The 18854-nt window shown below is 37.8% G+C and overlaps 1 protein-coding gene across 1 annotated transcript in view; it reads right to left on the bottom strand.

Annotated features, from left to right (window-relative positions):
- Positions 1 to 18424, bottom strand: part of LOC126827249 (alkaline phosphatase) — a 44902-nt gene extending 26478 nt beyond the window's left edge. The window contains exons 1-3 of the mRNA XM_056102542.1: positions 18299 to 18424; positions 14879 to 15099; positions 13113 to 13287 (exon numbers count right to left, since the gene is read on the bottom strand). Of these exons, the coding sequence (XP_055958517.1) occupies positions 13113 to 13287; positions 14879 to 15099; positions 18299 to 18374 (472 nt within the window). The 5' untranslated portion in view covers positions 18375 to 18424. The remainder of the gene's footprint in view (positions 1 to 13112; positions 13288 to 14878; positions 15100 to 18298) is intronic.
- Positions 18425 to 18854: the final 430 nt, after the last annotated feature.

Below are 18854 nucleotides of genomic sequence, written 5' to 3'. Positions count from 1 at the left end.
ACGGGAATGGTGAAAAGGAGGAAAGAACTGTGGTCAATTTGATACTAGCATAGGGTTAATTGTTTTCTGCTATCGCCTTTGTGCAATGCTATAGAGTGAAGGGGGGGGGGCGGGTGTAGTGGGGTCGTTGTCTACTAGTCATTAAAGACCGACAATCGAAAGTTCGTTTACGTGCACGTCAATTTGCTCCTCGAGTTTTCGTCGTATCCCAGGCTTCACAGTTCGACAAGAATGCTTGAGACATCCTGAAATTCTTCCCGGTCGGCTCGTGGCTATTCTAGTACACAACATCCATCAACTCGAATGATTAAAATTCAAATTGTAAACTTGAAATGTGTAAAATTAGCGCAAAGAAACAATCCCTGATAGAACTGCAAATTACATAAACAACTTAAAAAAGAACTTTTAAAACAACTTTAAATAAATCAATAAATTATTCCTACAGCTAAAGACCCATACGTACAAATGATTTATTGAAATAAGATTGAGCCATAAGTTAGTCCCGAAATGACCTATTTTTTTGTGTGCGTTAGGTTATAAGGTCCGTCATTGAGTAAAGCGGGTGGTTTCGCCTGTCCAACATCGTCCTCCCATTTTCTTCCACTGCTAAAGACCCCTACTCGCAAACGAATTATTGAAATAAAACTGAACCTTATGTTAGTCCCAATGATTTGGTTTCTTGTGTCGTGTGGACGTTAAACTCCCTCCATCTCTCTCTCTCTCTCTCTCTCCCTCTCTCTCTCTCAGTGCAGACTAGAAACAGACAACAGAGCTATTTATTTCACGTCTATCCTTAATGTCATCATAAGATGGTGGATTACTTCTAGTAAGTGGATGTGAAGATCTTGGACACAGAGTTATACTATTTCCCGTCACCATCCAATTTACGCTTATTGGCTAATTAATATGACATGCGATCATGTCTCGGATTGTCGGTTAACAGGGTATTATCATCTGTAGAGTCTTGACCATTGCAACAAACACTCGTGATATCTAACAATTACTCGGAAATAGGTTAAACTAGACGCTGACCTTATTTAGTTGACAGGTCAATATCAATAGACCTTGGCTATTGAAGTAAGATTCTGTGTAAAAAATACACCCACTCGCTTGTCATTCCCAACGGCGGTTTGCGTGGATACCTTTGCTTGATAAACACGAGAGAACCCTCGTCGAAAACAGTAACTTGTATTCCAGATAATTGTGCCATGTCTTATCTGAAATTGGCTTAGATCCTATACTTCGAAAATCACTTACTTTGCAGACCCAACCCATACACACCCACACATATCCACAAAGACGCGCACACGCACTCACGCCGCTACCTTGTCTGATCTGGTGGTTGACGAGAAATAATTACTTAATTATTGTAAGTTTATTAATTACGTTCGGTCTATAGTTATATTTATTGTGAATTACTATCAGACTAAAATTGTATTTATTGTGCGTTACGTATTGTTTAATGGTCGAGAGCGAGACATTAAGTAATATATTGTAACAACATGAGGGCCATAGGCCCGAATGTTTTTACAATATATTACGCAATGTCGTAAACTCGAGACCATTAAACATCTTAAAATACTGACACTCCGCACGAGCTTTTACGTCACACTAGTCCAATATCTCACTGGTATGAATAAAGTACTATTGGCAAGTTGCCCGTACGATTATTTGAAATAATGGTACGCCAACATCAAAGGGTGACGTCACATCTGTATTTTAATAATTACTATCAGTCTGAAATTATATTTATTGTGAGTTTACTAATTACTATCAGTCTGAAATTATATTTATTGTGAGTTTACTTATTACTATCATTCTAAAAATGTATTTAATGTGAGTTACTAATTACTATCATTCTAAAATTGTATTTATTGTGAGTTACTTAATACTATCAGTCTAAAATTGTATTTATTGTGAGTTACTATTTACATTACTATCAGTCTAAAATTGTATTTATTGTCGGTTTACTGATTACTATCAGTCTAAAATTGTATTTATTGTGCGTTACTAATTACTATCAGTCTAAAATTATATTTATTGTGAGTTTACTAATTACTACCATTCTAAAAATGTATTTAATGTGAGTTACTAATTACTATCAGTCTAAAATTGTATTTATTGTGAGTTACTAAATACTATCAGTCTAAAATTGTATTTATTGTGAGTTACTATTTACATTACTATCAGTCTAAAATTGTATTTATTGTCAGTTTACTGATTACTATCAGTCTAAAATTGTATTTATTGTGCGTTACTAATTACTATCAGTCTAAAATTATATTTATTGTGAGTTTACTAATTACTATCAGTCTAAAATTGTATTTATTGTGAGTTACTAAATACTATCAGTCTAAAATTGTATTTATTGTGAGTTACTAAATACTATCAGTCTAAAATTATATTTATTGTGAGTTACTATTTACATTACTATCAGTCTAAAATTGTATTTATTGTCAGTTTACTGATTACTATCAGTCTAAAATTGTATTTATTGTGCGTTACTAATTACTATCAGTCTAAAATTATATTTATTGTGAGTTTACTAATTACTACCATTCTAAAATGTATTTAATGTGAGTTACTAATTACTATCAGTCTAAAATTGTATTTATTGTGAGTTACTAATTACATTACTATCAGTCTAAAATTGTATTTATTGTCAGTTTACTGATTACTATCAGTCTAAAATTGTATTTATTGTGCGTTACTAATTACTATCAGTCTAAAATTATATTTATTGTGAGTTTACTAATTACTATCAGTCTAAAATTGTATTTATTATGAGTTTACTAAGTACTATCAGTCTAAAATTGTATTTATTGTGAGTTACTAATTACATTACTATCAGTCTAAAATTGTATTTATTGTCAGTTACTAATTACATTACTATCAGTCTAAAATTGTATTTATTGTCAGTTACTACTAATTACTATCAGTCTAAAAGTGTATTTATTGTGAGTTTACTACTAATTACTATCAGTTTAAAATTGTATTTATTGTCAGTTTCCTAATCAGTAGCAGTCTATAATTTTATTTTGCAATACTTCAGACTCTGTCCACCATTCATTTGAGATTGCAAAAGTGCATAAATAGGCTTCCATAGTTTATAGTAAGAGAGCAGAGAGAGAGAGAGGGAGAGAAATGGGGTTTAACGTCTTTAGCAGTGGGAGGAAACCGGAGGACCCGGAGAAAACCCACGAGGTTGGACAGGCGACCCTACTCCTTGTCACGTACAACCGGGGATTCGAAACCTCGCCAGTCGACTCAATGACAGACTGTAGTAAGAGAGCAAAACCTAAAAGAAATGAAATAAAATGAAATGAAATGAAATGGGGTTTAACGTCCTACTGTTCTGCTCCGAACTGGGCTAATGAAGACGGGCAAACGCCATACAGTGTGCTATGAGGGGCATTTTGCCCGGACAGCTGCACTGAGGCCTACTCTTATATCGAATTCCAACTGTCACGGGATCCTTTACGTGCACGCCAATGTGTACACGGGACCTCGGTTTTTCGTTCCATCCGAACGACTAGACAACTGTCCTTGTCAGGCCCTCCGTCCTGGATGAACTTTCTCGGCCAATGCAGGGATTGAACACCCGACCTCCAGGATAGCGAGCCAGCGTCTTACCGTTTGAATAACGATATTTACGTAGTTCGTTAATCGCGAGACGAATGTCAACCATTGAAGTGCACGTATGAGGTCACTAGGATGATAATTCATGATCGTGTAATATATAATAAAGGATTTTAATCATCTTTACTGGGTATATCGCTGAATAACACCAACTATATATATATATCCCAGATGACCAAATTCAATCAAAACCTTTCAGCACTTGTTTCATTTTGTAGTATTGGTTGAGTTGTGGTCAATACAGCTTTCAACACGGATTAATATAGAAAATCACACCCCTTGTCAAAAACTGACCCCTTGAAGTCTAATACTCACACGCCTTGTCAAAAACTGACCCCGTGGAGTCGAATACTTACACACCTTGTCAAAAACTGACCCCTGATTCAGTATATAATCTTCAAAAAGTTCAGAATATCCGTGAACTCTTTTTCGAGAAAAGAGGAATTACGGTTCTTGGGAGATATTTATAGCTGACATATTACAACCTGTACTCATGATTCCAAGGCACACGTGACATAATTTGACATTTTCTTTAAGTTAGTATTTAGATGATCGCGGAATTACTCGAAAACAATCAATTTTCGCCAATTAAAACCCGACCACGATTTATCATTGGACATAAAATGTTGAAGAAAGATAGATTGTCACTGTATAAAATCAATCAACATATAAAGGTCAATGTAATCGATAATTATATTTATGACCTTTCTCCACTTAAACGAGAGAGAGAGGGGGGTTTAACGTCCTCTCGACACAAACTAGGTCATTTCGGTACGAACATATGATTCTATTTTATTTCAATAATTCCCTTGCGCATAGGGGACTTGACAGTGGAAGGAAACAGGAAGATCCGGAGAAAAGCCATGAGGTTGGACAGGCGGCCCTACTCCTTGTCACGCACAACTGGGTAATCGAAACCCCGCCAGTTGACTCAATGACAGATCGTATGATACAGCGCGCGCTTGCTAACCATTCGGACATCCAATCCCCCGAGAGAGAGAGAGAGAGGGGGAGCGGTAAGCAGGTCATTTCGGGACTAACACATGTTTTATTTTGCATTATCTTTTTTTAAAAAAAAAAAACTATTATAGCCAGGACAGCTATTTATCTAAATCTTAGATAATGCATCATATATAGAAATAATCACGTTTAGACTTGTTAGAAAACATGAAACTATAGTAGATGCCCGTCTTCATTAGCCCAGTTGGAGCAGTACAGTAGGACGGAAGTTAAACCCCATTTCATTTCATTTCATTTCCTCTGGCGAAAAAGTCCGTCTAATGCAAATTTAATGGAACCGTTTCCATGTAAGCGTTTTCGCGCGCGAGAAAACGCGCAAGGAAAAACAAGTTACTCGATGAGTGACTTTTTCTCAGTATTTCCGCTCTAGTTTTTCTCGCGTGAAGTGTGCGCATGCTTGTCTAACTGGATGGTTACACTGGTTCTCTTCCACTAAGTCATTCAACCGCTCTTGTTGCTGAGCTGAAAATTCAGCTTGCACATGACAGAGATTTTGGGAGAGAGAGAGAGAGAAATGGGGTTTAATGTCCACTCGACACAAACTAGGTCATTTCGGGACTAACACATGGTTCAAATTTATTTCAATAATTCGCCTGCGCGTAGGGGTCTTTAGTAGTGGGAGGAAACCGGAGGACCCGGAGACAGGCGACCCTACTCCTTGTCATGAACAACCGGGGAATCGAAACCCTGCCAGTTTACTCAATGACAAACCTTACGCACGTGCTCAATTTGGTCACCCACCCACCCCCAACCCAACCCCCAAAGATTTTGGACTTGGTGTTATTATAAAAAAGGCGGCGACTGAAAGTAAAAAATGTCGGGCTACATATTGTTTAATTAAGAGAAATCCTCACATAAATGACATCATTCACATGGGATTCCCCAAACTTTTCAGTCATTTTTCAGCACACATGAAAATACAAAAACTTGCGCTCGAAAACGCGTACATAGAATTCAAGGCGTGGTTTGCTTCTTAATTTCCGTCTTGACATCCCGAGTGCCAGACTGTCAGTGATAAATAAACCCCGCCCCTTTTCCGTATAGCATCCGTCGAGTAACTCTAGTTGAGTGCCAGACTGCCAGTGATAAATAAACCCCGCCCCTGTTCCGTATAGCTTCCGTCGAGTAACTCTAGTTGAGTGCCAGACTGCCAGTGATAAATAAACCCGGCCCTTGTCTCTGTATAGCTTCCGTCGGGTAACTGTGGTTTAGTGTCAGACTGCCAGTGATAAATAAACCCCGCCCCCTTTTCCGGATAGCATCCGTCGAGTAACTCTGATTGACAGGTAATTTTAGAAAGTACAATCACTCTATTTTACATTCAATGAGCATCCGACAATTTACAGCACAATGAATAATGACGATGAAATGACGCCAGCTCAGTTGTCTTTTTGGGTTGTTTTTTTTAAATAACAAGTGTATTCATTTTTTTAAAAATGACGGATGAGGGGATTTGGTCGAGTATGGAAACAATAAAGAAAGTGTCAGCAACATTGACATTCACTAAACAACCTTTAAAAATAGAAATTTATCAAATAAACTAATAAAGCCACGTTAAAGATGCATTATGTAAGCGATAAATCTGCCAATTACAGGTATTTTGGGGCTTCAAATGTTATTTAAAAGATATTTATTCACATGACAAGCCCATAAACAACTCTCTAGAACATCGGATGGTCGTGATATTAATGGATTAGAACACCCTACTACTACTACTACTACCTGGTGTTTTAACGTCTGCTTCCCTAAGTGGGTAAGGCGTTGGCTCGCTAGCCTGGAGGTCGGGTGTTCGATCCCTGCATTGGCCGAGAAAGTTCATCCAGATTTTCCGGGGTGGTTCCCCCTTGTCAGTGATGCAGGACGGAGGGCCTGACAAGGACAGCTGTCTACTTCTTCGGTTGAGACGAAAAACCGAGGTCCCGTGTATACATTGGAATGCACGTAAAAGATCCCTTGGCAGTTGGAATTCGATATAAGAGTAGGCGATAGTGCCGCTGTCCGGGCAAAATTTCCCTCATAGCACACTGTATGGCGTATGCACGTCTTAATTAGCCCAGCATAGGAGCAGAACAGTAGGACGCTAAACCCCATTTCATTTCATTTCATTTAACGTCTGCTTCCACAGAAGAGATATCGCAGACAAGACGTAGGATACCCACGTCATTTTATAATTTAACATTAAAATGGATGATCGAGACGTACGTTTATTATCGTAGCAATGGTACTTAACAATCGAGACTATCTTGCCAACATAGCAAACACTCATAAATTCGCTAGTAATTTGGCTGAAATGTCCAATATGTATTTTTCGTTATCTATTGTTGAACTATTATAGCAAGAACGTCCAGCTATGTATCTTAATCTTATATAATGTATCTTTAAAGGCGAAAATTGAAGATCCACGGATAAATACAGGCATTTACGTATTTCAAATCACAGAACACTTAATAACACTTAATAAATGTCATGTCTTATAGGATGTTTTTTTCTAAATTTGTATTCCATCTTAACCAATTTTCTACTTTATGTCTGTCAAAGAGATACTCAATTCTGTTTGAGAAGGACGAGGTACTTTAGAACTAACGCATTTCAGGCAGATAACAAAAAACAAAAAGCACCGGAATCAACTGTCAAAAATATTTCTGTTACTTGTTAAAATATTTTTATTTTCTGTGTGTTATGATATATTCAGTTATGAAAGTTAACTTTCAACAAAAAAACGAGTATGCGAACATTCATGGAAATAAAAACAAACGCGTTCCATTCAAGAAGAAAATTCTATAATTTTAGTTGTCAAAGTGGATTAGAAAAAGCAATAATAAATTTTAAAAAGCGAAATAATAAAATTATTGCAATTCCGAGTTTCCATAAATATAGTTAATTTAAACTTTGATCACTAGATATCAAACCCACTCGGTCGTTATGATCAATATAGTACGCCCCCGGAATAATAAAAGGAGTACGCCCCCGTTGTAATGAAAGTAGCACGCAAACAAATATTCACTATCGAACCACGCCATAGGTTGTCTGGGCACAGCTCACCAAATATTCCTAAGCCGTCACCCACTAAATATTCAGTTCACCAAACATTCCTACGCATGAATATATGAAATGAAATGAAATGGGGTTTAACGTCCTACTGTTCTGTTCCTAACCTGGGCTAATGAAGACGGCCATACGCCATACAGTGTGCTATGAGAGAAATTTTTCCCGGGCAGCGGAGCTACGACCTACTCTTATATCGAATTACAACTGCCAAGGGATCTTTTACGTGCACGCCAATATGTACACGGGACCTCGGTTTTTCGTCCCATCCGAACGACTAGACAGCTGTCCTTGGCAGGCCCTCCGTCCTGCATCACTGACAAGGGGTAACCACGCCGGAAAATCTGGGTGAACTTTCTCGGCCAATGCAGGGATCGAACACCCGACCTCCAGGCTAGCGAGCCAGCGTCTTACCCACTTAGCCACGTGATCCCCACGTAATGTGAGAGTTTAGCTATTAAACAAAAACCAAAAGTGTGCGATTGAAATAAAACATTCGGTAAAAAAATTACCTATTGGATTTTTTTTCTCCTTTAAGCTAATTATTTTAAGCTTCACCCAAATTATAAAGATAAGGCATTGCAGTGTCAAGTTTACAACGAATGCTAAACGATTAACTAATCTGGTTTTGTCTGTCGGTATTCCTTAGTGAAATCAATTTTGCTAAAAAACAGAACTTCGTGTGCTATTTCGGAGGAATAATCTGTGAGGGTTATCGAGTGAGACAGAGGGGTTCAAGTTAGATGAACACCCGAGCATGTGCACAGAGACTGCGTACACGAGCTCGGGTGTTTATCTAACTTATCCCGAGGTCGAGGTCGGTAACTGACTTACACATTTGCAAGAAGTTGGATGAGTCGATGAAAATGGACGGATAGGACACAGACCAAATTGTATCTCAGACCCTTTTCACCCAAAATGTTTTAAATGTTTTCCGGCTGTACGTGACAAGGAGTAGGGTCGCCTGTCCAACCTTTCGTTACCTAACAACGTATCTTTAAAATCCACAATAGATAATGTAATATTAATTTGGTGGGTTATGATGCATTAAGGTTTTACAATCACGATTCGTCAGCCACAGAATAAACTAACCATATTAGGATGTGAACAAAAATGACATGTGGGATTGGCATATTATTTAGAATAACCATCCATAAGGAAAGATTAAAATTATTGAAAAAATGGCCAAATAGCAATTTATCCCGGTTCGCTGGGTTTTGTGTATTTGTTCCCTACTAAGGATGAGTTTTCAAACTAATGTTACTTTTTCACCAACTATCCTTGAAAAAAATATTTATTTAATGTTAACTACATGCATTTATCTTTTTTACTTAACACAGTATTTCTTGTTATTTCTAATACTGTGCACGCATGAAAATGCATGGCCTAATTTCCACAATCACCGGGCTAGTATGTTGAGGTGTTGGTCTATACTATAAACCTATAACGGTAAATCGGTATGCCCGGAATAGCTTGCGGTCTGAAAGTCGGGGGCGGCGTTGGATATCCACGGGGAATTTGGGGTTATTCTTCTGAAAGTTTTTCTTTAAACCTGTAACGGGTTATTTTTTCAATTTAGGTTTGGGTTTTTGTCCATAAGAAAACATGATATAAGAATTTTCTTACTGGAATTCTGGGATATACTCATTTTACGTACATGTAAACATAGACGGTTTATAAGCAAGATAAAGTCCTCGACTTCGGTTATGCTGGCGAAGAAAGACTTCAGTAAACACCTTCGACAGAATAACCTCGGCCTGCCGGGCTCGTTTTTTCTTTTTCTCGGGTTATTTTCTTCGGTCTTTCTTTCCCCAGCATGACCTCAGTCTCGTGCTTTATCCTACACCGAACACCTACTTTTTCTCAAATGATCCCCTGTGCACGTGCTAAAACAACACACTGCAGGTTGATCAGTAACTTGAACACCCTCATGCCGGAGTACCTTCTCAATCACGACATGTACTTCAGGCAAATTTCCTAGGACAAATTTGTCTGCAATATCATCCTCAATGAAAGCGGATGTTAAGCTCTACGAACGAACAACGAACGAACTAAAAATTATATAACTTTTGGTTTCCTTAACATAATTAATTTAAGTTTCAGTGTCAAATTTAGAACGAATGCTAAAATCTATATCTGAGATATCACCTCGATGGAAGTGGGCGTTAAGCTCTACGAACGAACGACGAACGAACTAACGAACTAAAAATTATATAACTTTTGGTTTCCTTAACATAATTATTTTAAGTTCCAGTGTCAAATTTAGAACGAATGCTAAAACCTATGTCTGTGATATAATCTCGATGGAAGTGGCCGTTAAACTCTACCAACGAACTAACAAAGTGGGCGCTAAGCTCTAACAACGAACTAACAAAGTGGGCGTTAAGATCCACGAACGAACTAACAAAGTGGGTTTGAAGCTCTACGATTGAACTAAAAAATGAAATAATGTTTGGTTTCCTGAACATAATTAGTCAAATTTAGAACGAATGCTAAAATATTAATTAATTAACATCGACATGTTATGTCTGTTAGTAATCCCCGTGGATTCAAACGAGGATTACTGAAGACGAGTTGAGGTCAGAGAAATAATTACCATAATAAAGCGTCATCTAAAATTTCATTTATCTTTTTAATGGAATATTTAAAACGAACTTCTTCTAGACTGGAAACTATTTTTGAAACATCATAAATTCCAAGATCTTATTAGTGTTATGTTTTGTCTTAAAAGAGCAATTCAGATAACATTCTGGTCTTATTCGTTAATATATAGATTTGCAAAGATTACTTGGATAAATACTTAATCTGCTAAAAAAAATATCTGTTTTAAGCAGAAAGGTTACGATGGCCCAGAGAGAGAGAGAGAGAGAGAGAGAGAGCGAAAGAGATAGAGAGAGAAAGAGAGAGAGAGATAGGGTTTAACCTCCACTCCATACAAACTAGGTCATTTCGAGACTAACATATGGTTCAATTTTGTACTGATCTTTAGCGTTGGGGGGGGGGGGGGCGGAGAACCCAGAGAAAACCCACAAAGTTGGATACCTTGTGATTTCACTCGCACACGTTAAAGTATACATTCCCCCACCCCCGCGAGTAACAGGCCGTTTCGGTAATTATGTCGATCCCGGATTTTCTAGGAATTTTCCAGCCTGATGTCTAGTGGATGGCGTGCACTCAAAAAACCCTTTGATAGTTGTAATGCGACGAAAATGAGAAGACGGTAATGCCGTTGTCATAGCGCACTGTGTGGGGTATATATATACCAGTCTTCATTTTTCTGGTTTGAGCAGAAAAGTAGGACGTTAAATCCCATTTGATTTTATTTCGTTTTTAAGCAGCCGCATGTCCATACAACGGGAATACCAACCACCCGATGTGGTGATTCGCGGCATTATAAGTGTCTTAATTGCATTCATTAAAATAAAATTCCCAAAATTGAAGACGGATCAAAATGTAATTGAGAAACGAAATGGCATCGAGCATTCTTGACGAAATCATGAGGACAGTAATTTCTTTTATATAACATCAAATTGCAACAAAAAGGCCATTCAAGATTAGCCTTTTATTAACGTGGTTGACCGGTTTCCTGGAAGTGGACAAAGGTCATACAGAAATATCAATGGATGACAAAGGAAAGGAAAAGAATATCCTTGAAAGGTTGGTTTTAACACGCTGATTAATCCGACACGAGACTTAAACATTGTCTTGAGCCATTCAAAGTAAATCCAACGAAAAGCAATACCCAATTACCAATCATCGAACGGTACCCTACTTCTGTAAGGATTGAGAAATGGAGCGTTCTTGGAGAAGAGAGATGGTCATTCTATTTACAAATAAAAGCAGAAGAGTTTCTTCCGTTAGAATTGAGAGATGTGTACCACTCTTGTAGAAGTACATGACTGTCAGATTATAATAAGCCCGTCTTTGATTTCAGACAAAATGAAATGAAATGAAATTTAACGTCCTACTGTTCTGCTCCTAACCTGTGCTAATGAAGACGGGCATACGCCATACAGTGTGCTATGAGAGAAATTTTGCCCGGACAGCGGCACTACGGCCTACTCTTATATCGAATTCCAACTGCCAAGGGATCTTTTACGTGCACGCCAATGTGTACACGGGACCTCGCTTTTTCGTCCCATCCGAACGACTAGACAGCTGTCCTTGTCAGGCCCTCCGTTCTGCACCACTGACAAGGGGAAACCACGCCGGAATATCTGGATGAACTTTCTCCGCCCATGGGGGGATCGAACACCCGACCTCCAGGCTAGCGAGCCAGCATCTTACCCACTTAGCCACCGTGACCCCCTTGATTTCAGACCAAAATAATGTATTGAATAATCTGATGTGTTATTTCGATTATTTATCCCGGTTGTTGCAGAAATGTAGGACGTTATATGTCATTTCATTTTGACTTTTACTGTTTATGGGGAAACAGGGTATTTTTTTATGAATTTTCCTTTTATCATACTTGTATTCTTACTTTGCATTTGTCAAGCGCATCTGAACATTTCGGTTTTATATATAGCTAATTTTATACGTTATTCATTTAAAGATACATTAGTTAAGAGTTTTATAAAAAGTTGGCCATGCCTGCTATAATAATTCAAAAATAGATGATAAAAAAAATAAAATGTTGAAAATTTCACTCAAATTACTTTGTTCTGAACGGAATTGTCACTGTTGGAAGTTTGGACTAGAAACAGGCATCAATTGTGTCTGCACCGTCTATGAGAATTGGCGATCGTTTGATTGGCAGACAATAACTCCACCCACATATTTTCAATTATCAAGTAACTTGCTCAATGGCTATTGTAGCCTCGATCGGCAGGCCTATATTCACCAGTTTCCGGCAGTGACATCAGCGGTTACGGTAAACGTTAGCTTGGTCCGCCATTTTTAGATTTAATTTTAAATGGACGATTGTTTAAATCCAAACTGTATCTAAGCCATCCGTGGGTTTACAGAGTTGATTTTGAGCTTGTCGTGTAAATAAAGGTCTAATTAATAATTTCTAGAACATCTGAAGCCTAAATAAAGTCTTGCAATAGGCAGATTTAGCTCTTGCATAATGTATGTTTAACATTGCTTTTACTTTTACTGTTTTAGGGGGGGGGGGGATTATATAGACATTCTTTTCATCATATAAATTGTATGTTAAGCACATGTGAACACTTCTGTGAAAGATACGCTATATACCCAAAAGTATTAGCGCAACCGTAAAGCTGCACTATTTTGATACTGTGGCAGCGATTTGAAGAGCCTGGACGTGACTCAAGTAAATGAACCCGGTAATAATTAAGACGGGGGAAGAGGGGGGTAAGAACTATCCACAAGATTTTCAGCTCATTGATAATTTGTGCGAAGAAGAAGAGTTATTTTGTGTTTTAAGAATGATAGTCACGTACCTGTGTCTAGAGACCACCGGAGAATAGTATCGAGTTCATGACCTTGTGAAGCTGCACAGTCACCCCTGTTCACAGAGGCGTCTACATTAATCATGCCCATTCTGGTTTTAACTCCTGATAAGAAAGCAGTAGCAGTTCCAGCCGAGTCCGGTACTTGAGAATCAACATTGTAGGTCTGGAAGAAGATTATCATAAATAGAGGGTACTGTCTATTCAGGGTTGGTGGCTAGTCTAGGGCTGTCCTGAAGCTGAGATTTGATGTATAGGGTTATCGGACCAGGAAGTGAGAGACAGAGAGAGAGAGACAGAGAGAGAGGAGAGAGAGAGAAATGGAGTTTAACGTCCACTCGACACAAACTAGGTCATTTCGGGACCAACATATGGTTTTATTTTATTTCAATAATTCGCTTGCACGTAGGGGTCTTTAGCAGTGGGAGAAAACCGGAGGACCCACGAGGTTGGAAGGCGACCCTACTCTTTGTCACGTTTAACCGGGAAATCGAAACCAGGACCAGGAAGTAACATGGGCCTGGTGGTAGGGTGACCCACCATAAATAAATATCTCCATATATCTCGACAATTTCGCCACAATATTTATATATATGCCAAGCCTCAAATCAGTTTCACACAATTATAGTCACTAAATAAACGATCATGTTGTACTTAATAAGCTATGACCATTAATCATCTATAAATAATAGACTGAAAACTGGTTCCATGTGTCGTCCATAACATCCAGACACTTTTGAGTAAAAGATAGGTTACGTGCCCTTGTTTTGAAATTAGAGTCGCTTAACCAGTCTATCGACCATTCTAAGGCTGATTGACAGGTCGGGATAATCAAGACTACTTTTTTACGAAACATAACAGAAAGCTAGAACAAGAAATTGAATTAAGAAATGAGCACGTTAGCTAGCTCAACAATTGTTTTAAGAAGCTTGTAAAAGTAAAATGAAACTACTGCTAGTATCATGTTCCTGTCTAACCCGAGTGTTTCAGAGATAGAATTTGTACTAAACCAAAAGATGCCGCTCTTAACGGTACAGTTAATGATAAAGCGATTTAAAAAATGAAACGAACGTAATTTCTAAATCTGCTGTAATAACCAAGAAGCTTAATTTTACTGCTATTCAAAATCGTCAACAATAATTTTTTTACGGCTGTAATAGTTGATAGATTTGTAGAGAATTGCACGTGCCATGGCTATTTATAGTATCATACTGTCAGAAAGTTGGCCTCGACACGGCGAATGTGCACGCTTCAGTGGTAGTCTCGAACTATCAGCGGTTGACTGTATTTCTGTAGGTGCATGGGCCACCCTACTGGTGGCGTTGGACTACCGCTTCCGGTTTCGGAGTTATGTTATGGTTCATGGCTATAACCTTGCTGGGTCATCCGTTAGTTGTATACATATATATATGGTTTTATAACAAAAGCACATCGTGGTAGACTTATTTCGTCTAATTAGTATAATAATATGTACCTGATCAGACAATAATTGTGTAGCAATAATATTGTCAGTAAGCACAGTGAAAAAACGTCAATCAGTCAGGTGGTAATTGCTAGCCGTGTGTGTACACTGTGCTTGACAAGGCATATACTAGATGTGGGCGTGGCCTGTCTGTGTTTTTGTTACCCCTAAGCAATCGCCATGTTTGTTCTACAAATTGAAAACAAGTATGGCGGTTGTTTAGGGCGTTAACTTTTTGTTTATTTAATTATTTCTGAAGTTTTGTAATCGGAGTTCAGCTTTAAACATTGTTTACCTTAGCTAAACCGGCATACGGAAATTTCTCCCAACTCAGAATTGTTTCTTCACCAGGATGTTTCGCGGACTGTCCTTTCAGAATTCTGGAAGCGGTGATCGTCGGAAGGCTCATACCGTCTCCAATAAATATGATCACATTTTTGGCTTTTTCAACAATGTTGCGAACTCTGAGTGATTCTTCTATGGATGCTCTTCCAGAGTTGAGCCAAAAATTCTTAGCTGAAATTATTTTAATATTTATATGGTTAAAATAAATGCCCTTTACCTTTCTAAATGAGGGGGTGGGGGTGGATGGTAGAATGGTTAGTGTGTGTGTGCGCTGCATCATAAGGTCTGGTCATTGAGTCGACTGGCGTGGTTTCCATTCCCCGGTTGTGCGTGACAAGGGACGCCTGTCCAACCTCGTAGGTTTACTCCGGGTCCTCCGGTTTCCTCGCACTGCTAAAGACACCTACGCGCAAGCGCATTATTGAAATAAAATTGAACCATATGTAAGTCCCGAAATGACCTAGTTTGTGTCGCGTGGACGTTAAACCTCATTTCTCCCTCTCTCCCTTTCTAAATGACATAACAATACCTCACTTCTATGTCATGCGATTACTGTTTATTCGACGAAGAGTGGGCTATCTGTAAAACAGGTTGTGTAGCACATTCGTAGGTTCAGTTACAAAATGACTTTATATATGTAATTATTGTGACACCCAGACAAACTATATAGATCCGTATAGTTCGAGAAGATCTATAAAATTGTATTGTACCGTTGTTCTGTCTGTGTCTATTACGCAGTAAAATAGCGAGTTTTATCATAAATTATCTCAAAAATTTGTCTCAATATTACATTTTTAGAGTACTAGCATGGTATTAAAATATTTTTAGATCCAGCATGGTATTAAATATTATATTTTAGAGTTCTAGCATGGTATTAGATATTACATTTTTAGAGTTCTAGCATGGTATTAAATATTACAGTTTTAGAGCTCTAGCATGGTATTAAATATTACATTTTAGAGTTCTAGCATGGTATTAAATATTACAGTTTTAGAGTTCTAGAAGGGTATTAAATATTACAGTTTTAGAGTGCTAACATGAAATTGAATATTATATTTTTAGAGTGCTAGCATGGTATATAATATTACATTTTAGAGTTCTCGCATGGTATTAAATATTACCAGTGCTCACTCTGGGTTTCATTTTTTTCCCGCAAATTTCTCATTTTAATTTATTAGCCATATATTTTTTCCGCAAAAAAAAGAGAAAAAGTATCTATTACATTTTTTCAGTAATTTTTATTTACATAAGTACATCCAATATACATATGATATTATAATTTACAAAATTTATCTCAGCTTTGCAGAAGCCCATTTTTTGAAAGTTATTTCAACATCTGGGGTAACCACTTTTCCATTACTTAGTAACATTAAATTACACAGTGTATTTGTTTCAATGAATATCTGTATTTGCTTTTTATAATATTTTGTCAACTAACCCGTCTTTCACAGTCTGCAGTTTTCGAATTTTTTCTCTGTCGCGAACTTTTGAGGTACTCTAAAATGCAGACCTATTGTAGAAGCTGATATTGCTTCAACATTCAAGGATGTAATATTATTAGATGGACGAGAGCTGATCATGTCAGTATCATCTGTAGACTTGGAACATTTTGGTGGTGACATACTAAAATAATCTGACATTCTTCTATCGGACATTTTTCGCTACGACCCATGGCATGTGATTTGGCGATAACTGACTTTCGAATATATACGCATTTATAAACTGAAACAACAAACCTGGCTTCATTTATTAACGATACAGGAGTAAGAAAAAGATAAAACAGCCGTCATAATCCAATAATCCCAAACAAACCGAACGAGTATTATTCATAGTGTCCGCCATTTTGATTATATAGAAACTGTCAAAAAAGTCACCGATTCATAATTGAAGACAAATAATTAAATCTTTTGTCTCTTAATTAGTTTATTACTACTCTTACTGTAAATAGTAATCAACACTAATCCGAGAATGATTAATAGACAAAAGATATCTCTATTATTAGTACCCAATTGATTTATAACTGACTCAGCCAAGTGCAATAGACTGTAACGTGTATGCACTGCGTGGAAATCAAAGCTTTGTGGTAAGAAAAATTTATCGCCACGTTCAAAAAAGAATCGCCATACATACAGGAAAAAGTTATCGGCAAAAATTTCGCCAAATTGAATATTTTATCGCCAAAATTATATTTTTATCGCAATTGGCGGAAATGGCGATCGACAGCGTGAGCGCTGAATATTACATTTTAGAGGTCTAGCATGGTATTAAATATTACAGTTTTAGAGTGCTAACATGGTATTAAAAATTATAGTTTTAGGGCTTACCATGATATTAAATATAACATTATTAGAGTTCTGGCATGGTATTAAATATTACATTTTTAGAGTTCTAGCATATGGTATTAACTATTACATTGCTACCGTTGTTACGATAATAAACAAAGTCTCGATTATCTATTTTTAAAATTAAATTAACAAATGGCGATCAAATGGCGATCATGTTTAAATCCATTCAAACATTACAACCATACGATAGTCTAGATGATGGACTTTTCATGTTAATAAATGTCTAAATAATAATTTATATAAATAGAGAGACAGAAATGGGGTTTAACGTTCACTCGACACAAACTAGGTCATTTCGGGACTAACACATGGTTCAATTTTATTTCAATAATTCGCTTGCGCGTAGGGGTCTTTAGCAGTGGGAGGAAACTGGAGGACCCGGAGAAAACCCACGAGGTTAAACAGGCGACCCTACTCCTTGTCACGTACAACCAAAGAATCGAAACCCCGCCAGTTGACTCAATGACAGACCGTATGATACAGCGCAGCGCGCACGTGCTAACCATTCGGCAATCCAACCCAATCAAAAGAAAGACCCGCAATAGTCCGATTTGGCTCTTACATAGTCCACCCTTAATACAAAATGTTCAAATAAATAACTTGGGGGTGGGGGGGGTGCATAATAGACAGGTTACCGTGTTTCTCATTAAATCAGTGATTCTCACCCAGTGTGCCGCGGCACACGGGTGTGCCACAAGATCTTCCTAAGTGTGCCGCGAAATTGTGAACGGCACACTAACAAAAATTTATCACTAAAAGAAGCCAGCTATATTGACTGATGAAATTCGAAACACTGCAATACAGTAAGTTCATATCTATGTTTTCTTTATTTAGTTTGAGTCATTCTATGTGTTTATGACTAGTCTGTGTCTACAGCTGTATGACGTCTTTGAATTACCATGGGTTTTTTTGTGGGGTGGGGGGGTTCTTTTGCAAAATTCAAATATATTTCCTATATATTTAGCCAAGTGTGCCGCTATTTTTGCACCAGTGTATTAAATAATTTAAAAAATCAATAAACTTACACTTTTCGGCTATTGGAATCACGGCTACCACTGACGACACAAGAACGGAAGTTATTATAATACCAAGGGACTTCATGGTACTCGAACAGTTGGGGACACAATGGGTATGATACTAGAAACATAATAGATTGACCAGATGACATCCGCTTATATATATTTCACACAGAGATCTTATCTATGCACATCTGTTAAACGTTACATTGTGTACACAGTGCAGTCAACACGTTTCTTCAGTGTAACCTTTGGGTTATGTAAATTTTAACGTAAGTGTCACACAAAATGGTCACGTTGCCCCGATAACTTATTCTGAGCCAAAACAAAATCATGTTATCTACAATATGTTTGTTTGGAATAATCGAGGAGATGGGGAGGGGGGGTGGATGGCCGAATGGTTAGCACGTGCGCGCTGTATCATAAGGCCTCTTATTGAGTCAACTGGCGCGGTTTCGAATCCCCGGTTGTACGTGACAAGGAGTAGGGTCACCCGTTCAACCTCGTGGGTTTTCTTTGGGTCCTCCGGTTTCCCCCCACTGCTAAAGACCCGTACGCGCAAGCA

This window comes from Patella vulgata, chromosome 7 (genome assembly GCF_932274485.2).
Source record: "Patella vulgata chromosome 7, xgPatVulg1.2, whole genome shotgun sequence".
NCBI lineage: Eukaryota > Metazoa > Mollusca > Gastropoda > Patellidae > Patella > Patella vulgata.
Note: the sequence above shows the minus strand (reverse complement) of the source record. Positions and strands in the feature narration are given on the sequence as shown.